We start from the raw sequence: 23962 nt of genomic DNA, 5'->3' as shown, positions 1-23962 counted from the left end.
TCCGCCATAACACACAGGTATCATGCTAGTTTTCAAATATTTATATAGATTTGAGGGTCAGATATCATTGAAATTTAAAATGATCGATGTCATATTATTTTCACGTCCCATCTTCAGAAGGCTTATGCCATTTTTATTCCCGTAATCATTTATCTTCGATTCGTTGATAGGATTCGTATCCAATTGATGAAGTTTTTGATTTTAGAAGAATTTACGTGGTTCAAATCCCACTTTTAAAGAGGAAACTAAAACTGATAGCCAATAAATAAGGTTTTTGATCCTGAAATAATCAACTTCGTTCGAATCCCACTTTTAAAAAGAGGAAACAAGATGTATACCAATAATTTTTTAATACAAAATCAAATGATGCTTTACGTGTCCGTGTAAAGAAATAAAGACAATAGTAGTACGAGTGGTATATCAAATCATCAACCAATTAAGTTTTTAGATTCCCTGTTTTACTTTTGAGTTTTGACGTCACATTTGTAGTTATAACTTATAATTGTTCATCACATTCCGATTAGGATTTTACAATGAAAAGCCTGCCAAATTATTAAAACAGCTGCATCAACACAGGTTTACCAAATTACAATGATTTTAAAAGAAGTACAAGCAGTAGGTGAGGTCAACGACTGGATCTACTTGTTTTGATCACTTTTCCTTTTATCTTCAAAATTGAAACAATGAGCAACGTAACTAAACAGATAAATAGACAAACAGACCAAAAACGCTAACCAAAGCATAAGAAAAAGCAAGATAGGATAGAAGTTTCGGGCTTGATTCTCACTCTCTATGAGATCTTAAACAGGTTACAGGTACAAGTGAGAAACCAGATCACAAACAAATGACAAAATAGTTCTAAACAAATCCCTTCAGTTCGTTTACTAAGTATAAAGATAAAATTAGACAGATACAAGTACTGTAACTACATTTGTGTTGCTCTCTAAACAACCTACTGTATTAAGAATATATTAAGAATATGTAACTATAAAACACAAGTACAATGAAATGTTCACCTCCCGCCAACTTTAGTTTATTTCACATGCCCATGAGAGCCGAATGAATCCTTGTACTCTTGCACTCTTCCAAAATTTCCACAAACAAGATACTTAGGTCCTAGACCCTCCAAAACGGCCTTCTTTCCTAGCACGTACTCTAATGCCATTAGGTTTACGTTGTTCTCCTGGAGCAAGACGGGGGACGATTTTTATAGGATGGGCTTCTGTGTTAAATACCCACTCGTCTAAGGATATAACTGATGGGGGCGAGAATAAAAGATACAGATATTTCAATGTTTCTGCAAGAAAAAAGCTTTGCATCATATTGTCTTTCACACCTGTATTAACCTGGAAATGTAAGAAGAAAATGGGGAAAATTATCAATAATTTATAATACAAAACCATTTCTGTGAAATGAGCAATCAAATCACAAGCACCACTTACATCCTTTAGTCCAACATATCCAGACTCCACACGGGAATTCTTTTCAAATGCTTGAAATATGTTCCATCCCCATTCTTGATATGTCTTATTACCAGTCAAACGCCAAAGGTAAAAGAGTGACTCAACTGTCTCTGGCCTCAATATATTCCACGATGTACCCACAGTCATGTCCTACAATATCATTGGTAACACTATTATATCAGGAATGAACAAAAAGCATCCCAAAAAAATAAATCATAAAATACATCATAAGACTAACCTGCCCTGAATGAAAGAAGTAATTTTCTCCAGCCAACTTCGTTGGTGTCGACTGATAAAAATTGTAGCAAGTCCAAGCAAGCTACAATTAGACACCAAAGATGTCAGTCTAAACTCAAAGAGGTCGAATCTTTTTATTCATGTAGGACAAAATGCATCAGCATGGTAAATACTTAAGCAACTTCACAAAAAAAATATAAAAAAAAACACGTGTATGATACCTCTTCAGCCAAATTTAAGAATTTTAAAGAATCAGCAGAACCATATCCAGATGACCCTAACGCTATCATTCCTGGAGCAAAGCATGCTAACTCATCCATCTGTACACACATAAAAAGAAATTAAGATCTCTAGAGTTTTCATTGATCTTTTGGTTATTCGGTGACATTACCTTGTCAATTAAAGAATTTCCTATCTTCTCGGAAATATATGTAAAAGATGATGGTTCAGTTTTGCGGACCAAGCTCAATAGACCTTTCATCGATGTCTCCCACATGTCTCTGTTTTGAAATTTCGTTAGATCCAATATATGATATTCAGTTATCCAAAAAGACCCTTCAGTATTTTGATGCAAGAATCTCACCTATAAAGCTGCACCTCTGCAGTTTTGTTTCCTTGTATCCAAACTTTAAGTAAATACTCATAAAAACTGCATCCAAAATAAACTTTCAATAGAACTCAAACCATAGATAACATGAACAGTAATAAATTAGGAACTCAAGAAAGCAGTCTGAAGAGACAATCAGTACCTGTCCCCCATAGCCCCAAAAGTAATGGTAGAGTGCGATGTTGTTCCTCTGTGGGGATTAATGTAAATGGGGAGCAATCCATCAGCAGGGAAAGTCTTATTTAGCACTGAAATAACATTTTCTACCTGAAACATCATTTTACAATAACATAATTCGTGACAAGTTTTGCATCCAGTATATAGGAAAATCACATGACACAGTAGGGCACAATCAAGTACCTTTTGCTGATACTTTGGATCTCCAATCCTTTGGGATAGTGCAATGAACTCCACTTGCTCTGTCCCAGAATCTGCCAGGATACTGTCACCCTGTCGAAACATAAACACAATACTTAAATTGAGAAACAAAAATCAAATGCATCATCAAATATGTATCATACTGGAATGCTTGTTTACAACTTACCCCAGTCCAACCAGGGTTGTGCGCATTACCATGAGCCAAGTTAATAATATTGTAAGGGATACCAGACGGAGTATCCCATGCAGGCAGCAGCCTATCAGCAATGTCTTTGGCCTTCTCGAGAAACATATTGTCTCCAGATAGATCATAGGCACTCAGAAGGCCACCCACAACTCTGTTGGAAAGAATTCAAACAATTAGGTTTTTCTCTCCATATGGTATTTACTCCCTCCATGCCAAAAATCTTGCCCACCTTACCTTTTTAGCACCAAAATAATTGTCCTTTACTAAAAATGCATAGGAACAACCGAACAAATAGTCCAGTTTCCCTTTTTCCGCTAGTTTGGATTAGAATTAAAAAATCAAAGAGCATTAAATAAGTGTTTTTTTTTTTTTTTTTTTTGGGGGGGGGGGGGGGGGGGGGGGGTTAAAGGTGTCAACTGAGCAATGTATAAACTGTAATACTGCACCTTTCTTTTACTGTGTTTTATTTTGTCTGTGGACGATACTTTTGGGATGGATGAAGTACTATATATACTACAAAAGAAAAGCATATATAGAAGAAAAACTACTACATATTAAACCTTACAAAGCAACCTTATGGTCGTCTCAAACACGCTAGCATCATAATTTTTATTGAAGTCCAAAGAGTTTGCCACCCACCTGTCACACGCACGTTGTTAAGATAAAAACTGCACATAAAAGTATATAGATGTAATATACTCTATGGAGTATAAACTATCAATTAAAAGAAAATAGATACTAGATCATACTCTCTAGCCCTTTGAAACTGCTCATCCAGACCCATTATATATAAAGTATCAAGAGAGTCAATTAAAGTTGCACCAAGACCACCAAAGCTATCCACGCCACTCTTTGATTGGGGCTAAAAAAATAAAACTCAGAACTTCAGGGACTAAGAAAAAAGGTAAAAAAAACAACTCACGGTAGTCTTCAGTCAGAATTAATGATATGATATACCTGAAGCTCATCATTTCCCCAGGCATATTTTTCGTACGAGGACCATGCATGAATCATGGCATCTTTTACTTTTTCTCTTCGCTCAACCTCAATGGGATCTGCAGCAAGACGGCCTGCCTTAGTTACATCAATTCTTTTGGTTGTAACATTCGTCTTTTTAACTGAGACACCACCTTCATGCTTTAACTCTCCAAGCTGAAAGGAAACAATAAACTTGCGATGAAGCAAAACTGAAAAAAAAAATAATAATAAAATTTGATATGCTACTTGAATTTCAAAAAAAAGGAAGTAGCAATAGCCAATTTAAGGATCAACAGTAATGTAATCTTACCATGTTCAATAAGTATGAAACTTTTGCACTTTAATACTGCCAACAAGATTTTATGAGACCCTATCCAATATTTTGAAGGGCAAATGACACAGAATAGTAGCATATATCGGCAGTAGTCTATTTTGGCAACTATAACTTTTTCTGATGCAAAATTTGGTAAATATAAGCTTTTGGAACGGCCTAACATGGTAGTCAGCACTTGGGTTTTTCTTTCTCCCTGTATGGTAACCAAGTTTGGTAATTAAAGTTTGTTTGCACTATTTGTTAGTTACTTTTCTACTCTACTTTAACGCTATAAATATCAATGTAGGCCGTTCAAAAACTTTTTATCCGCAAAACGGTGAAAACATTAAGAACTGCCAAAAGGCAGCATCGCCTATGTTACGAGTTATGCTTGATATCCACACAAACTTGTTATTCTCTGACCTTTACCTATGTTACAAGCTATGCTTGATATCTACTCAAAAAGACTGTAAAACTCATTATCCAGCAAAACAATATGACAAAGAAACATACTTTTTCATTACAAAGAATTTGCAGGATATTTAAGGCAATAACTTTAATATCTAAACCGCCTAAACTGTGAGATAAACAAACCTCATACGTAATTCCTTAAGTAATATAGATCTCACAATATAAGAAAAGACACAGTACCTCATTTTGCAAACGCTCTACTTCTTCCTTCAACATCGAAAGCTCTTCCTGCCAATCAAAAATGTTTCGTAAACATACGACAGAAAGCACTGATCTTTCACAAGAATAAGTAAAATCTTCTGCATATCAAATCTGGCAACTCTACTAACACTAATATTGCGCCTAAACATATGTAATTAATCTATTAACAGATCAAAGCAACTAATAAAACTTCATTCCAAACACCTATTCTTAAGTAATTCTACTTTAAAATTCCCCTAATCAAATTCAAAGGTAAAAAAGTTTACACCTTTACAGTAATTAACCACAATTCCCAATCTGAGATCTCATTACAGTTAGTTGACAGTTACTAATATTAAGAAATCTGACAAAAAGTACTTAAATTTATTCAACAAGATAAAACTGTAAAAAATGTGTGATGTATAGATATATAGATACCTCATGTTTCAAGACAATAGTTTGGCGATCCCAAACGAAGAATGAAACGAAGACAAAAGCAATGAAAAGAAGGGCAAGACGTTTGGGTCTTTTCAAGTAGTAAGCCGGATTCAAGTATCTCCATCGGATCGATGACGACGTCGATCTGCTCCGTGCCATTTATTTATATTACTATTCGAACTGTATATGTATGTGTATATATATGTATACAGATGTATATAAATATGATGATGATGATACAAGAAAAAGTGAGATGTCAAATTGAAATGGGGAGCAGATAAGGGAAGATAGAATGAAGTGGGATGGATCTGGGTGGGGAGAGAGATCTCCCCAGTTTCGCAAAACGACGTCGGAATGTGAATGTGGAGAGAAACGGGAAGAAGACCAAGACGAACAACAACAAAGAAGATATGACTGATTCTTTATTGTTTTATTATTAATTATTACTATTAATTTGACGACGGAGATAACCAATTGAAGTTATACCCCCTCTCTCTCTCACTCACTCTCTCAGATATAAATTGTCTTACAATAGTCAATGGAATCAATAATATAGTACTCGTATCGTCGAATATAGGATTAATTTTTGCAATGCGGCGGTGGTAGTGGTAGCGGGGATGCAGCAGTGGTTGGTAGTAAGGGTGGCATGACGGATCGGTATGGTTATTATTGTAAAAATAATTAATGTAAAATGAGTATTATAGTTATTTAAAAGTTGATATGTTTATGTTGTAAATTATTTCAATAAGGGTATTATTGATATTTTAAATAGGGGTGTTTAAATTAATGAATAAAATAATTTTAAAAAAATCATTAAGAGTAAAATGATCATTTCGCATGAATACATTTTTATGAGAGAGAGTATGATATAATTTTAATAAAGTGGTGGAGATGTGTATTAGAGGAATACATGTCATGTACAATGTGATGTGATAATTTTAATAAAGCGGCGTCGACCGTTGGTGATGGTGGTGACAGCGACAGGAAATGTAAGTCATGAATGTAAAAAACAAAAGGTGAATGGTTCGCTTTAATTTATTTTTTTTTAATTTAAATTATTCGTGAATATCGTGAGTTCTAACATACATTATTTAAACCATTTTCACGCTTTTTGGAGGGAAAAACGCCTACCATAAGTAAAAATTTTAGTATGTTTGTCTACCCTCAACAAGCCTAGGGTAAAACTCGAATCTACTTGTGAGGAAACATGTTTCTTTGTAAATAAACCATTTGGTAATAGTTGTCCAAATAAGTAGTACATATTCGTGTTGTAAGAGATTTGTTATTAATAAATGATAAAAATATGTTGTGAAAAAAGGTATAGTAGGTCATCCTGTTTTTGAAACCACAATGAATCTCTATCATGACCTCCCCATGAGGGTTTTTAAGCCACTCAAATACTTTTACTTAATGCCAACATGATTTAGGCATCCCCAAGAATTGAACTCGCATCTCTTAAAATTACATGTGGACTCAAGCTGTATTGGTATCGAATACCACTCCACTTATCGATGATTCAGGTTAATATGTTATGTATTTATGTTCAAAACTATATATATGAGTGGTTGTATCTATATATTTATCGCTAATTATTCACAACTTTAGAGATGTAAATATCAAAATCATTATACGAAGTATATGTTTTTTGGAGTTTTGTTATGGGGTATACAAAAAGTTATTTTTATGTACAATATGAAACTGCATGTTATTTATAGCTTTAAAGATCTTTATTATTGTTCTTATTTATATTAAATTGAATCAAGTGGTTAAGGCCTTGTATCTGAAACAGATGTTAAAGGTTTGATCGTCATGTACAACAAGTCAACAAGGTTGAAGATTTTACTTTTGGTAGAACCTGGAAGTAAAAGTCGACATTAGAGATTTCAATTAGTATTCTTAACATTTACTTATACAAGTATGGAAAAGAATCATAGGACTGAACATTTATGTCGTGCAAAATGAATAGATGTGTTTCAAATTAATTAGTATTTTAAAAATGAATGGTTTTCAACATCTTTTATTTACATTTGTCAGTATACAATATCATAAAAACATTAGTATTTTGTTTTATTAGTTATATATGTCTCTCGCGTATTACACGGGATATAATCTAATTCAATTTTTAAACATTGTATTACAATTTAAAACTAGTTTATGTATTAATTGTTATATAATTTATTTAGAAATTAGGTTATGCTATTAAATTCAAAGTACGTTCTTTTAATTTGTTATTTACGTCTGTAGAATTAGGTCAAGTCAGATAATTTCATTGATTGGGTTGTTCCACTAACTAGTTATTTTCTTTTTCTCTATTAATTCCCTGGAAAATTTCATGAACAAACAACTGATTTATTTATTCTTTTGCTTTATGCCCGACTGACATGGACCCACCAGAGTCCCGCAGCAAACGTTATTCCAGTAAAGGAAGCCTCGTATCAAAGAAAAGAATCCCAAATACTAATCAGATTTTTGACAATTCAGCCAAAATCAAATACTTTATTTAGCAATCCGATCAAGACAAGGTCCCACCTTAATCTATTACAGCTACAGATAACATTCAACTCCAACCCCAACCCCAACCAAAACAATGAGAATGTGACAATATGACAAATCTAAGGTGAACCTACGCATCCAGCCCAACAAACACAACCACCTGGTAGAAAGCATGAAAACATGTTCAAAACTTAATATGACCCTGACAACCAGTTGGTGGCACGATTAGGTAAAAACAATTAATGAAGATGTCCAAGATTGTATGAACATCAAATGCTAAAAGCCTAAAACAACGTAGGCTGAAAGAAAGACTTTACCCTTGTTGAACTGACCAAAAACATCCAAAATTGGCAATGAACAACCTCCATATGGTCAAAGCCATCCTCAAACCAGTTAGTATCCGAGTACAATCCACCTAGAGTATGATCACAAACTCAAAGCCATTACCAGAAACACCCGACTTGGACCACGATGTGGAACAATTGCTGGTAACCACCACTCAAAAAAGGCCACCTATGCTTTTCTTTTCTTAATCTGTACCATATTTAGTCGTACATGATAACATTTTCAAAAATACTACGAGTAGTTTTTAACCAGTAACCCACAATTCACTATATTGAATAAACTCTCTGAAAAAAGCAATAATTGTATTGGTTACTTCATTTTCTCAATTTAACTTCATATTTCTGTTTTGTATTCTACAATCTACATTTCCACTCACAAACCAACACGGGTTAGGTGCTGCTCACAAAGGATGAAGGCGTGCAGCAAGCACTGAGCGGTATGAGTTTCATCCACTGTACCCGTCAATACCACTAGCCCTCCTTCGTCATGTATCGCCACCTTTGCACCTGATATCTGGAATCAAAATGCTCTTTGCTTCATTATCCATTTAATAATAACGACATAATATAATATGATATATGAAAACAATACGCATCTACTCTCACCTCTTTGATATGACCTAGATTACTCTTGTTCTCGCCATATACACACCCCAAATAATTCTCAGGAATCACAATCTCAACATTTATGATTTGCATTCCTGACATTTCATTCCTGATACACCCAAACAGAATTATTATAAATAAACAGGTCATCCCTATATATTGATCGTATGGTAGAGAACAAAGCATTATTCTAGGAGTAAAACCTTCCACTTGGGTCATTAACTTTTGCAAAGCCCCCTTCAAATTCAGTCATTTCACCTGCATACCTGTTGCTACCTGACTGAAGAAGAAGAAACACAAAGAGATTAAAAGCAAATGATAAGCAAAACTAGAAACTACTACATTCACATATTTACCAACCTGGAAGTGCCTGTTGACCGGGGGACCATATCCTGGTCGCTCGTTGCCATAAGAATATGAATAATCTGGACGAACATGATCTACACCATGCAAAAAAGGAGGTGGAGGTTCAAAAGGCCCAATAGGTGGATGTTCAGGATCATGCCTTGGCCTGAATGAAGGTGGTGGCATTTCTGGATAAGGACCCATATAAGCATTTGGGAAATATGGTTTCATAGGAAACACGGTTTCACGAAGTCTGCCTGTGATTTGAAACAAAGCATCCTGAACACACGGTAAGCTGCCAATCACCTGCAAACAAACAAACAAAGCTGAGATAGCATCACAATATTAATTCACCCATTTAAACAAGTTTCAGGATATAAAGAGGTACCTGCACAACTTCATCACCAGGCATGGCGTATTTTGCAATCTGTTCCTTAGGAAATATCTGTATGCTAGCACCTGTAACTCTTCTCATCTCGGAAATAATCATGCCACCTTTACCCCATAGACAACCAATCTGGCGTGAGTGTACTAAAAGCCTAGCAACAATGGCAACACCAGGTTCAAATCCCATCTCAGCAATTCTACCATGGACCCGCATAACAGCATCCTGCGCAGGAGAATGCCTTTGCTCTAAACTCTGCATCATGTCCAAACAGATGATTTACAACTAATCTATATCAGAAGGCGTTAAGAGTTAGTAAATAGAAAGATTGAATGCATGGAAGCTCACATGCCTCTAGTGCAGATATTACAACCACCCGTTCATCTAATTCGGCTGATGGATCTGATATTTTTATAGATGCACCAGTCTCTGCCTGCAATGCTCTTCTGGTGGAACCCCCTTTACCAATCAAACTCCCAACTTTGTCAGCTGGACACAACAATCTAAATACAACTTCTTCTTCCATGCCCATCCTGTGGTGGGGTTCATTACCTGAAACAGATAATCAAGGTCTAGAGATCACCGACAAGATGGTCATCATAGCTTAATAGCCATCTGTTAAGGAGAAGCATACCATATCCATGAGGCACCATTCCCACAGGCTTGTTACTAACAGAGTTGCCTGCTTCCTGAAGACAGCTTGATACGGCTAGAATGGCTTTCTTCACTGCTAAAAACTTTCCAGCCATCTGCGCCATAAGAAACATTTAAATCTATCACTATTCTTTAGCGCCCAATAGTAAAACTTAGTTTCCAGGCCCACTTTTTATATTTAAAGCCTCTTAGAGAAACAAGATCCAGTACAACAACATTTACTAAACAGTATAACATGGAATATGCATATATATATATATATATATATAAACAAACTCACATCGATCTTGGAATATGCATCTTTTGTGGTCACTGCATTGAGTATTTGCAACAATTTGGTTATCCATGACAGATAGATATAAATCTTGCACTTATGATCATCACAAACTCAAGTATAATCAGAACCACCTTCAAGGTGGCCTAGCGGTTAACATCCTGACATCTATACAAGAGGTTTTGAGTTCGAATCTCACTAAGTATAATCTTGAGGGTGGCCAGAGATGGGTGATCCTGGTTAGGCTGTGCATATCTAAGTTTGAAAATCATGCCCTCCCCGAGTAACCTGATTACCTGAATAGGGAGAACCTTATCCGTTTATCCAAACTCAAGTATAATCAAATTGCTCTAGGTCGGTTACAAATGCTTGTAATTGACATGACCGGACCCCAAATAACTTCAATAAATAAAAAATAAATGAAATGACACAAAGTTTGACCACTTTTGGCAGACAACTTTTGTGCTCAACCAAAAAATATCAGACCAATTTCTTTAATTATGCCTATTCAATGTACAACTCCAATGCTTAGCTTATATAAACTTGGCCAACAAGAATCCATACTCTATCAAGACCATTAATCCTTATCTGAGTAAATAACTTAAACCTAACAAAACAGAATTAAACTTATACACAAAAACTCAAACTAGTATGCAAAGGTCTAACATGCCAATTAAACAGTTTGATCAATTATAAACTTTCTGAGGTAAGATAGTAACGCACTTATACTTTTGTCCCAAGGTAGGTAATTTACTTACTAAAATACCAATATAAGTAGTATACTTTCAAGTTATGTGTTGTAATAAGCAACAATCGAAATTTTACCTGATGTTATTAACATATCAATGATATGGCACCCGTGACCCACGTGGCTTTTTAGGCTTGATTTTGCACCTACAGGAGTACATGGTGTCCACATATACTTCTTAAAGACTTTTTAAAACAATAACTATTTTATATAATTTCAATAATATCTTCTTTTACATCTTTTTATTTAACATATATTTTCTAAACATTGAACTTTTTATATTTATAACTTGATAATTCTTTTTCTAAATTTAAATAATTCTTTATACTTCATTTATATACATTATAAATTTCTGGACGTGTTACTGAAAGTATGTTTATATTGACTACTTTACTAATATGGGTTTGAATCATTATCTTAATCTTCGATCACCATAATGCACCACCATCAACCATATGTTTTTATTTATTTTTGGGAAAACCGCTTTTGAGGTAATATATTATGTTGTTTACTCAACTCAGGTAACCTATTTTGATTTTTTTTAATCAGGGGAAGAAGTTACCTATATAAATAAAACCAAGTTATTATATTTATTGAACTGAAGAAAGCAGGTTAGTTGTTAGTGTATTTCCTAAACTGAAGAAAGCACGTTAGTATACTACGATGAGAATTTTCCCTTAATTGAAGAAATCATGTAAAGTTTTACCTAATTTGAACAAATCAAAGAAGTATATCGTCCAAATTGAAGAAGTAAAAAAAAAGATACCCAAATTGAAGAAACACATATACTATATTACCCTAAATAGAAGTTTTCCCTATTTAGATTTTTGCCCAAAACCCCATTCAAAACCAAATCATAAAAATACACAATGAAACAGAAAACGAACCTAAATCCTGATTCGAACAAAATGAAACAGAAGAAAAGAAAGCTAAATGCAGAAATCCGTCAGTGTCTTGGTCGGAGATGGAGTGATGGTGACTTAAAGATCCGACGGTTGTAGTGGTGGTGGCATTGCCTGTTACTGGCGTTGATGATGATGTTTTAGCGTTAAGGTGTAAGAAAGGGTTAAAGATTTTAAGATGGAGAATTAAATGAAGGAGAAGATGAAAGGAATCAGATAGGTTTGTTGGGTTCCATAGGTCGAAGAAAAAGATTTTATACATAAAAGGAGAGAAATAATTAAAATGCCACATGTGCAAGTAAAACTCCATGTATCAATAACTTAAAACAAAAAACCCAAATCGGTTTAGAAGATTACCAAGTTACCTATAATGAGAATAAATAACTTTGCGTATAATATTGCTATTTCAAAGGATACATTACTCACATTGGGACAAAAGTAGAAGTACATCGCTAATTTTTGGACTTAACCTTATATTTTTCCATTCTAAGGAGATTGGCGAAGGCAAAAATAGAGCCACATGTCCTTGTTTCTGAAATACTAAGAATCTAATGTTCTTACAGCTGAAATCAACCCCACTCAATAGTTTTCAGCTAATCACCTAGTCCACCCACACAGTAAGCCTCATATTCATCCTCACAATGCTTTTCACTCTCAGCCAGTAACTATACCATAAACAATATTTGCACACCTAAACCTTTTTCACGTGCAGGAAGCTCTAGAGAACTATGGCTACCAAAACCTTACATATATAATACTTGCTAATTGCTAATGAAGATTGTGTATAAATAACATCCAAACCTATTAATTTATTGCTTAAGTGAGAAAAATTGAACTTACTCTATCAAGCATTAAAGGCTTTGATTCTACCAATAAAATCAAGTTCGCTAGTAGATTTGGCTCTCAAGATGAGCTTGAGAAAGTGGACTAGCACAAAAGATCCAAAGCAGTATAGATCATTGTAATTTGATGTCACCATCTTTCTACCTATAAACATTTACAGTGTTGTTTCTTTGTGTGCACGTTACAAAGCCAAACAAATTATTCAACTATCCCCACCCCCTTTCTTGTTTCTAAGTATGCATAGTTATTAAATGGTTCATCTGCGAACCACGAAACTTCAAAACTAAAAAACCAATGTAAGCCATCAGATCGAAAAATCGATAGACGGTAATCACGTGTCATCAAACTATATTGATACTCTGCAGTCTGCACTACATAATTAACCAAAACAACAAGATAAACGCGTACGCATTATAACTAAGAAGACACCAAAATATTACCTGAATCAACTCATCGCCAGGGGAAGCACAATCCGGAAGCTGATCTTTCGGCAAAACCCTAACTTGAGCACCACTCTCCTGCCTAATCTTTTCGATAATCTTCCCACCCCTCCCAAGCACACATCCTATCTGATTACTCCCAGCCAACAACCTACACACAACCGGCCCCTGCGGTATTCCCTCACCCGCACTGCCTCCTTCCCCAACCTCATTCTCATTCTCCTCTTTCAACACCACCTTATTCCTCTCTTCATCCACTTTCAATATCCTCTCAAAAATCCTCAATAACGTCTTTTGCGCTAACGATTCCGACCCCTCTCCACTCCTAAATTCCACATTCTCACCATCGATTTTTTCACTACTATCATTCTTACTATTACTATCATTACTACTATCATTCTTACTGTTATTACTACAATCAGATGCAACTATATATATGACACGCTCTTCAGAACCTGGAATAGATTCATCGATACGAATCTTAGCGCCGGTTTCTTCGCGTACTTGACGGATAACGGAGCCGCCTTTACCGATAAGGCCGCCGGTTTTTGAGCTAGGGCAGAGGATGCGAAACAGAGTTTCTCCTGGAGAGAGTTTGATAGGGTTTCGAAATGGATTGTTGTGAGGTGTGGCCGGAGATGATGGGAGATGGTGGTGGTGGTGGTTGTGGTGATGACGGCGTTTGGAGGCTGAAGAAGGATGGTCAACAGTTGAATGGTCAAAGAGGCGTTTGTTTGGAAAAGGAGTGTGTGTATCCATATATGATGAGTATATAGAATATAGAGTAGAATTATAGAGATATATATACAGATACAAGTGAAATATGTGTATGTATAGAGAAGAGGTTGGTGGGAAACGGTGGCGACCACCGTCGTCTGCAAGTTTTGGACGAGGTTATTGTTGTATTCCTGTATACCCGCGGCTTAAACCCATGTCATCATAATTTTATGGGCAACCAGGGGGTTAATTAAGCTACTAATATTATTATCTCATATTATAAATTAAATAATCATTAAGATTCGACACGTAGTTAACACTTTTTTTTTTTAAAGGTGAATTTCGCTGAAACTTCGTGTCGTGATTCGACAGTGAGAGGTCTAGTATAGGTTGTCTTAACCAGATTCGCGCTAGAGAGCTCCCTCGAAGTAGAAATGTCTATTTCAAATACCCGATAGGAGGAAAACCCCATACTAATCCGCTCGAAGGCACGACGATTAATAGAGGAAAACTCTGCCCCTTCAGACTTGAATCTGGGTAAACCTAAGCCAATTCCTTATAAAGGGACTTCCTTATGTCCTTCCCAAGGCTTGAACTCAAGGCCTCATGAATGGGATGATGGTCTTCAACCATTGAGCTAATGCTCAAGGACATGTAGTTAACACTTAACTAAAAGAAAATCATCCTATTAAAACACATTTTGTAAAAGATAAGTGATATTTGTACCATTTTTTTTATTGATGTACCACAACTATGCAAAACTGATTTGTACAGTCGGTTGTACAATTTGTACATTGTAGTACATTAATAAAAATGAGAAAAGAATCTGTGTGTATGTAAGTTGTCTTAAGTTACTATTGTAGGAAAGAAACTTTGTTTTGGTTCATTTATAACTTTATCTCAAAACTGAACGAATAGTGTAAAAAATTGGTCGGATACTAACGTGGCACTATCAAACATCTGATACGTGGCCCAATGAGAGACCGCCACATCAGCATTTAGCAGATTATTTACACGATTCGCTCAGTTTTAGCAGGTTACTTACATACAATGAACCAAAACAAAGTTTATTTCATACATTACTAGCTAAAGACAAAGTACATACATACACAGATTTTTTTCCCTAATAAAAAATTGGTGATATTAATATCAATTCCCTTTGTAAAATGACTTCGTATTTAAAGGGTAGAGATTCTCTCATGTTGGAAATAAATCGAGGGGTTGAGTTAGAGAAATTTTGACCTTTAATTTTAAATAAAGATCAAGATTTTCCCAACTTGAGTAGTGTAACTTGAAGGAATCTCCTCTCATATTTAAATATGGAATCATATTTTACCGTCAATGACTTTAAATTGAGATATATCATTACAACTATATAACATATTATTAGATCTGGACTAATCCTTTTCATATGAAAGCTTTAAATGGATGCAAGTTATGATGGATTAGGTTATTATCGTTCTTTAAAAATAAAATGATGCAATGTAATAGTTTGAGCGGTTTAGTTTATTAGTGTGGTTACAAATGTGTAGATAATTCATTACTTAACAAGCAAGGGAAGTAAAGTCCGATATATAACTTCAAGTAGACAGTGATAGTTTTGAGGTTAAGTTGGTGACGACATTTTATAAAGTAGGATGTCCATATATACATTCACAACTCTTTATTTAAAAATGATATAAGGAGATGGCAATGAACATAAGTATGGTTAAAAATTATCAAGAAGTTACCGTGTTAGTTAGGAATTAAGATTGTAATCATAACAACATAATATTTGTGTCCTTTTGAACATACTAATGATATCTTATTAAATATATTTATGTTCATACAATTTTAAAGTTAAAAAAAAAAAATCGTTTGCTAGATTAACTCCATGGTGCCACACCCAAGTTTTGCAACTTTCTTTTACATATTTCTCCACCCATTTTTCCAATTTACTGTCAATATAATTTATTTTTAGTTGTTTATCTAACGCCAGCCGGTCAGGTTATGAAATGATTAATTATTAAAGTTAATAGATTAACGAAGAAATTGGGAAGCACTCAGCTAACATTTTGGGATCCCCTACGGGAACCATATATATATATATTTTTTTTTGAAGGCATTTACTGCAAGCTTTTGTTTAAATTTGGTAAATACGAGCATGGTACCCGCGCAATGCGGCGGTAATGATGGGGAAGACGGTCCGGTGGTGGCGGTGAGAGTACTTTTTTAGAGATGAAAATAGTTGAAGGGCATAGTTGGTATATCACATGAGAAGGTGTCTAGCAAGAAAGATTATTTAAGGGTATTTTTGTTATATCAGGTTTTTAATTAAGTAAAAGGGAAGAACCCAGTTTCCTTTATAAGGTATTATAGATATACATCTTATGCCTATTGACTCATAAATTCCCATCATTTTTTTTCTCACTTCTTCACCTTCATACTGTCACTACTTTTGATTTTTTTTTTCCGAACCATGTTTAGACTGACGAGTTTAATCATTTTTGTATAATATTCTGGAAATTCCACCACAGTGATAAGACTGTCGTATATACACGTGTATACATTTTTACAGAATTGAATTACCCAACACATACATCTAAACTATGAAGGATGAGTACATGCAACATGCCAGCCATTTTGACATCTACAATTGATATTTGAAGTGTGCATGCGTGAGAGTTTTGCAGAAGCGCAAATGCAAATTTAAATGGCTGCACCAACAATCTTATTTCATAATTATTCATTCTTACAAGTAAAAAAAATGACGATAATACTATCAACATGAGTTTTGAGAGTAGTAATTTGACAACCTACACAATGTGAAGCTTATTTCAACTCTCAAGACAAAATGCTTAAGGATGCAGAAATAAATTATAGCTAAACAACACAAACGATATTGGACACCCTTTGTATAATAAACAAATCGTACTAATAACAATCTCATTTGCTTGCTCGTTCCTTCTTTCATGCACTAAGAAACAACACGACCTCCCCAAAAACCGACCGACTCTTGAGAGGTGAAAATTGCCGCTCGGTTTCAGCTGCAAATAACCTGATTACGTATTCAGTAGTATTTACCGAGTTTCATCTTCAAGGTTGCGGAAACCAGAAGTAAGATCTTCATTTAGCTTCTTAAATTTCCCAATAAGAACATCCTCCCCTTCAGCTGGATCTTCGAACTTCTGTGACCTGTTATACATAAAATCAGTACATCAGATTAATTGGATGATGCACACGAACCACAATGTGAAAAGTATTTTATGGAGCCAGCAGCTATTTTACTTACACTAGGCGGTAAAATAGATCACCCAAACGATGTTTGATCAGTGTGTAAGTGATCTTCTGGCCATCCATACCAGCTCCTCGCTCCACAGCCTGTAACATACAAAACCCATATCACAGATTGGTATCCTAACCCACAACCTTATAGAGATTTGAAGAGCTATAATCAGTCTGAAATGACAAAATAAAATAAGAACATGCAAATATTTCGAGGATGTCGAGCAATCATCCTAAACTAACATACTAAAAGAACGGTGGCCCACCTGATTGGCTAAATTATAGAAATGAATAATGTTGCGCATCATCCATACAGACTTGTAGAAAGGGCAGAACTTGTCATATCTGTCATCATCACAAAATGTCACAATAAATAGGTTTTGAATAAAATAAGTGTAAAACAATTGAAGGATACCACTCACGGTGTGAAAGCATTTTGAGCAAGATAGTCCTCCCTCAAAAGTTTTGCCGTCTCTAAAGTAATTTTATCAGTTTCTGCTAAAGCATCTTTCCCAACCAGCTGAAACAACCATAATCATATCCTTATTAACACACATACTTATTTTCAAAGGCAATACATGCAGAATATTTAAAGCAACTCACATTAGCAAAAGCTAATAAATAATCTCTAGAAACTTTAAACTATATAAACGTCCAAATCAATTTCTTGACTTAGACTTTGTGAGCAAAACTCTCAATTGATATCACAAATTTAAGCAAACCACATAAACTTACGGAAAAAAAAAAGAAGAAAGAATATACCTGGACAATTTCATTGAGATCATCTTCTCTCTGCAGCACCTCACGAGCCTTGGTCCTAATGTTGATGAAATCTGAATCAAACTTCTCATAGAAGGATTCTAGTGCCTAAACGAGCAATTTAGTTATTCAGTAGGTGACAATATACCAAGGTACATAAGTAACAAGTGTTGCAACTATTTCCACAACCCACCGTTGAGTACTTTGAGTAGGAGATAAGCCAATTAACAGAAGGAAAATGTTTTCTCTGAGCAAGCTTCTTATCTAGACCCCAGAAAACCTGACAAGATAAGCAATGATAGCCTATGTTAGCATACTCACATACCTAAAATTTATTTAACAGACTGATGTTATCTAAGAATTGAAGAATTACCTGGACAATGCTGAGGGTGGCGGATGTAACAGGATCAGAAAAATCTCCTCCAGGAGGAGACACAGCACCAACGATTGTGACACTACCATCACGTTCTGGTCCACCAAGACACTTGACTTTACCTGCACGTTCATAGAAGGATGCCAAACGTGCAGCCAGATATGCAGGATAACCACTATCCGCAGGCATTTCTGCCTATACAAATTAAATCCAACAAAATTACTTTTTTCAAATATTCATCATAAACATATGCATATGCTATGACCAGACATTAACTTAAAGGTCTTTTCAGCGTTGACCATTTCAATTACAAGTCACCAAAGTAAAATATGAATGGATATAGAGCAGACTCCAAGCTATATTATAAAATATACATAGTCGAAATCTACTTTAATGTGAGACAACAGAACAGCAATTCTTAATATTTTGCATTGTCAAAAACTCAAATAAGTTCAGAATGCTACGTACCAGACGACCAGAAATTTCACGCAATGCTTCCGCCCAACGTGAGGTAGAATCTGCCATCATACTTACATTGTAACCCATATCTCTGAAGTATTCAGCTATGGTAATTCCTGAAAAAAAATAAAATGCATTAATATTAGCATTTACATACCATAAAATACTATCGACCAAGACTCCAAGAGAAACCATACTCAAGCTCGTCTAACCTGTATAGATTGAAGCCTCACGAGCAGCCACAGGCATATTAGAAGTATTGGCTACAAGTGTAGTACGTTTCATCACAGATTCTTCGCGGCCATCAGGTAATGTCATGGTCAATTGAGGGAAATCCATGAGAACCTGCCAAGTTATCACAAAACATCAAATGCCATCATATATTTACAACTGATACAAAAAGATATAAATTCAGTGAGACATACTTCTGCCATTTCATTTCCTCTTTCTCCGCAACCAACATAAACAACAGTGTCCGAATTTGAGTACTGCAAGATTAAAGATGATTAATAAAAAAACAATATCAGTATCTAACTACTCAGATGCGTGACTACCCAACTATACACTGAATATACCTTAGATAGAGCTTGGCTAATAACTGTTTTTCCACAGCCAAATGCACCAGGAATGGCGCATGTCCCACCAAGCACCGATGGGAAAAGGGCATCAAGAACACGCTGATACATGCAAGATAATTAGAGGTACATTAAGGGTCAAATGGTCAATGATAGAAAGCCAAATGAAAGATAAATGAATCTTAATTTGGTAATAGATACCTGCCCAGTAAGAAGAGGAGTATCGGCTGCAAGCTTTGATGCAACGGGCCGAGGTGTACGTACAGGCCATGTCTGTCAATCCGAAGTACATAGAAATAAGTACTCATATATTCAACCGCAATAGAAAACTCAAATATGTTGATCATCATACTATAAAAGAAGAAGTGGAAAACCTGAAGCATAGTATACTGCTTTTTGACACCTTGAAATTCAAGCTCCAGGACAGTGTCCTGTACAAAAACAGAAATACTTTAATACTCAAAAACCAACAGATACAATATTACACATTTATCATAACCATTACTCCCAAATGACCTAATTCTAATGTCTATAAGACTCCTCACTATCAGTCACGCTGATCATTCAATCACTTGCAAAGATTTGTAGGAAACACTATTATAAGAGAATCACTTTTTTCTAAGATAGAGATAAGACAGAGAAACCCAAAATTAGCATCAAATGGGCTGTCCTGCCATTCATCTCCATAGAAATGGATCTTTAAATGTCATTATACATGTTTATATCATTACAGACAGTTTTTAGCATCAATAAGTTACACACAAATTAAACAATTTTCCTGTCCTCAAACAGAAACATCCACCTCCTAGTGCACGGCTAATACAGATGACTCATGGCAGTTCCCAAAAAAAAAAATTGAAAAATACAAATACAGATGACTCACGCATCTCAGGCTATATTATATATTTATATGCATCAATAAAGCTATAATCATCACAAAAAAGTCCTGCTAGATGCAACTCATTTGACGTATGAACACAATGTGACGACTAAAAGCATGGTCAAGATGGCAAAAGAGTTGTATAGAAAAACCTTTAATGAGTATTGACCAGCTGGTGCAACATATGTTATCTTTCCCATGGCATCAGGAGGTAGAGCAATGCGATGTTCCACTAAACTGTTCTCAAACACAGTCTGCACATTAATGACAAGAGATGTATAATGATTTAAGCCACAAAGGATCATCGATATAAATGCAACAGCAGATGAACTTAATAAGTTTGTAAAGTCTTAGATTGTGATGACTTACAGCATATAGATCTCCACCTGTTACATGATCTCCCTCGCCTGAAATCGTAACACATTCAAATTATTTGACTATCTCCTAGAGAAAAATTTCAGTATAAACTGTTAAAAGAAGAAACATGTAATTACCTAACTTTTTAGGCTGGAATTCCCAAAGTATGTCCTTGTCGAGAGCTGGGACAGACACACCACGAGGAATGTAGACATCACCTGATCTTTTTGCAATAGTTTTAAGAGGCCTCTGAATAGATTTTTATTTTAAAAAAATGCAGTTAGTAACTCCATAAAAAAGAGGGGAAAAAAAAGAAGATAACTTTAGACAAACAAAAAAATGCGAACCTGAATACCATCAAATATATTCCCCAATATTCCAGGGCCCAACTCCACGGACAGAGGCTGTAGTTATAGCATAAGTTGCTACAAGTAAGTTTCATATTATAGTAAACCTCAAAAGAAATGATGATGTAAAAATACATACCTTGTGTGTCCGCAGAACAGGATCATTCACCATCAACCCAGCTGTTTCTTCATAAACTATAATACGAAACAGTTTTGTTATCAAAATTACAGAACTGAGACACCCCAGTACAATTCAAAGACAGTTGTCTTAAGAGAGACACAACAATTACAACATGCCTTTTATCCCTAAAGAAAATTTCTCGCTTACAAATGAACTGATTTTGCTTTTCAAAGATATAGAAAGAATACAAACCTTGGAACAAATATGGAACATTCAAACAAAAGAGCAAAGAACGGTAAGAAGATACATGAATGTGTGACCAAGGCAATAATTAACAAGATATAGCATCACTGAACGACCAGCAACCTAATTGCGTACTACTACTTCTAAGGTCGTACATTTATATAAACTAATGTACCTTGGATTGTGGCAGAATTTCCTTCCAGACGAATAATCTCCCCTATAAGGTTGTCATGTCCAACACGAACAAGTTCATACATAGCAGCTCCTGCCATTCCGTCTGCAATGACAACTGGCCCTGACACCTACCAGATTAAAGAGACAACAAAACATAAGTTGGAAGTTCTTTGTGGTGACCATTTAAATCCAAAGGTTGAAGATCCTCTAACTTGACCTCTCAAATTGTCCCAACTTGAGAGGATCCAGTTGGTGCATTTTCTAGTGACAACAGCATACTAGATATGTCATTTTGAGTCATTTATACATGTAATAGATAAAACGATTAGTTTCTGTAGGTTTCAGTGTAGGGACTCGACCAAATCAAACCTGGGTTGACCAGGTTGAGCTTGACTAGTCTGGCTGAGTTTAGCCCGGTCCATTATTTGGAAACTTGTCTAGCCCATTTATGTTTAGTATAAATAGAGGTTAAACCTTATGTTTAAGGTTGAACCTTCTGTCTTAGCTTTTGCGTTTTCTTATATTAGCAGAGCTCGTGTGTTACTTGTAATCGAATTTATTGAAGTAATACAAGGCTCCGGTGGCTATTCATATTCATACATTGTTTGTCGTGTACTCGTGTTACCATTACTTACATAATGTTAAATGCTACTAGTTTTTAAGACTTTGCGGCTTTCCACACTTAAACACTAGTTATTTAATCTCGTAGATCCGGTGGCTATAGGGACTTTCAGATCCTCACCCAAAATGTATTACTGCACTGGCAAAACATGAAAATAAAAAAGATTTCCCTACTTAGGATACTCAGGTAGGGGGAGTCTTTGACTCAAATGTATATGGCCTAACCGTGGTATCCCCGTGACCCTTTCCGAACCCTTTCCCTTGTCCCCCCAAGAGATTTACCTGGGCGGGTTTGAACCTAAGAGTCTAAGACCTACATCAGGAGAAACAAAACAAAAAAAGAAACAATTTCAAGTGCGGGGAGTCATTTCTTTGGTGAACCAACCCAGCCTGGCGTGTGACGCTAACGACTAAACAAGACAAGATCAAAGACAGAAACATCGTAATTGATGTAAAAACTAAAGAAGGTTCTCTTTATAATGATAAAATTAATGTTTGCATTCCATATGTTCAGATTACGTATTTTCGATCAATTCAAAGAAAGTTCAAAGCATAAGTAACACAAGTATATAACAGGCTACAACATTCCAAAATAATAACACTAGAACATCTTTTTCAAAGTCATTATCGAAAACTGGTTAAAACAACATCTACCGTTTTAAACATAGTCATATAGAAAAAACCTACATCGTTTTGCTATCAAACGAAGCATTAAACTAAATTACCATACATCTAGAATCAATAGATGACCACTAGGTTTTTTATTAAAGTACAATAACTGGCTAATAAATTGGCATGTCAAGTAAATTTGCAAATGATTTGAAAACACATGTCTTCAGCATACAGACTAAACCACTAGATCATTAAATCATATATATTTATTTATGTATAATTCAAATACTTGTTAATTCTAATATGAACATATAAATCAGATCAAAATCAAAATTTTGAAAAAGAAGGCGATTGGATCGAAAGGTAGATCTAGAAGAAAATGAGAGACAAACTGACCTTACGAACATAACCGCACTCGCTTTCCTTCTCTGAATCTTCAAACGTCGTTAATCGAGCTCCATATGCTGACGGCATCTTTAATTTTGAAATATATAGATATAGATACAGATAGATACACGAGCAGATTGATAAAAGATATAATTAGTTAGGGTTTGAAATGGATTGGCGCGTCACCAACGAAGGTGATGGTTTGTGTGTATGTGTGTGTTTGTGAGTGAGTGGTGGATCATATCAATAAGTGTTCATCTTTCTTCGCTGTTAATTGGCCTTTCAATTGGGACCAATCCTATGTGACGCGTGTAGGCTTTCTACCATATCTTTCACCACTAATACGTTGCCAGGTAAGGTGGGTCTGACTTAACATCGCTGGATCAGTTTTGACTATGCTATTCCAGGGTATTTCTTGCGATCAAAATATGTTTCGCGTTTTAGTTAACACATTCTATTTTACGGTATTTCTTGCGATGAAAATATGTTTTAGCCCGTGTTTACACTAGGGGGATAATCGAGCCGAGTTGATGGCGTGTTTGGTCTAAATAATGTTTTTGGAAAGAATTAAATTTGTTGAAGCAATTAGAATATGATGAAATAAAATTTGACGAAATGTTATTCATTCTTCAAAGATTTAAGTGAGATATGGAATGAAATTTGACAGAATGAAAGGATATTGACATTCCAACGGAATGATATTCCTGCATTATTGAGCAACCAAACACACTAAGGAATGGAATTCAATTCCAATTCCATCATATTTCATCAGAATCTGCGAACCAAA

General features: G+C 35.2%; 3 protein-coding genes across 3 annotated transcripts; all 3 read right to left on the bottom strand.

Annotated features, from left to right (window-relative positions):
- Window positions 1–859: 859 nt before the first annotated feature.
- LOC122596300 (mannosyl-oligosaccharide 1,2-alpha-mannosidase MNS1) lies at window positions 860–5753 on the bottom strand. Its single transcript, XM_043768849.1, has 14 exons — window positions 5253–5753; window positions 4815–4862; window positions 3830–4024; window positions 3622–3734; window positions 3446–3511; window positions 2852–3023; window positions 2668–2757; window positions 2450–2574; window positions 2284–2349; window positions 2092–2200; window positions 1922–2020; window positions 1702–1782; window positions 1443–1613; window positions 860–1346 (listed from the first exon to the last, which is right to left on the bottom strand). The coding sequence occupies exons 1-14, from the start codon at window positions 5409–5411 to the stop codon at window positions 1110–1112; spliced, it is 1731 nt and encodes a 576-aa protein (XP_043624784.1). The 5' UTR covers window positions 5412–5753; the 3' UTR covers window positions 860–1109.
- A 2578-nt stretch (window positions 5754–8331) lies between these two features.
- LOC122598557 (KH domain-containing protein HEN4) lies at window positions 8332–14210 on the bottom strand. Its single transcript, XM_043771148.1, has 8 exons — window positions 13287–14210; window positions 10060–10174; window positions 9778–9977; window positions 9429–9680; window positions 9056–9346; window positions 8899–8975; window positions 8696–8804; window positions 8332–8603 (listed from the first exon to the last, which is right to left on the bottom strand). Exons 1-8 carry the CDS (start codon window positions 14043–14045, stop codon window positions 8463–8465), a joined length of 1944 nt encoding a protein of 647 aa, XP_043627083.1. The 5' UTR covers window positions 14046–14210; the 3' UTR covers window positions 8332–8462.
- A 2474-nt stretch (window positions 14211–16684) lies between these two features.
- On the bottom strand, window positions 16685–23426 carry LOC122595045 (V-type proton ATPase catalytic subunit A). The gene is made up of 20 exons (XM_043767322.1): window positions 23185–23426; window positions 21557–21683; window positions 21157–21212; window positions 21018–21074; window positions 20808–20919; window positions 20683–20720; window positions 20466–20567; window positions 19808–19864; window positions 19635–19706; window positions 19434–19535; window positions 19284–19346; window positions 19071–19203; window positions 18868–18974; window positions 18400–18594; window positions 18220–18306; window positions 18030–18134; window positions 17690–17787; window positions 17534–17612; window positions 17275–17363; window positions 16685–17177 (listed from the first exon to the last, which is right to left on the bottom strand). The coding sequence occupies exons 1-20, from the start codon at window positions 23260–23262 to the stop codon at window positions 17063–17065; spliced, it is 1872 nt and encodes a 623-aa protein (XP_043623257.1). The 5' UTR covers window positions 23263–23426; the 3' UTR covers window positions 16685–17062.
- Between the last annotated feature and the right edge of the window lie 536 nt (window positions 23427–23962).

The sequence above is a fragment of the Erigeron canadensis genome, chromosome 4 (genome assembly GCF_010389155.1).
Source record: "Erigeron canadensis isolate Cc75 chromosome 4, C_canadensis_v1, whole genome shotgun sequence".
In the NCBI taxonomy this organism is placed as follows: Eukaryota; Viridiplantae; Streptophyta; class Magnoliopsida; order Asterales; family Asteraceae; genus Erigeron; species Erigeron canadensis.
Note: the sequence above shows the minus strand (reverse complement) of the source record. Positions and strands in the feature narration are given on the sequence as shown.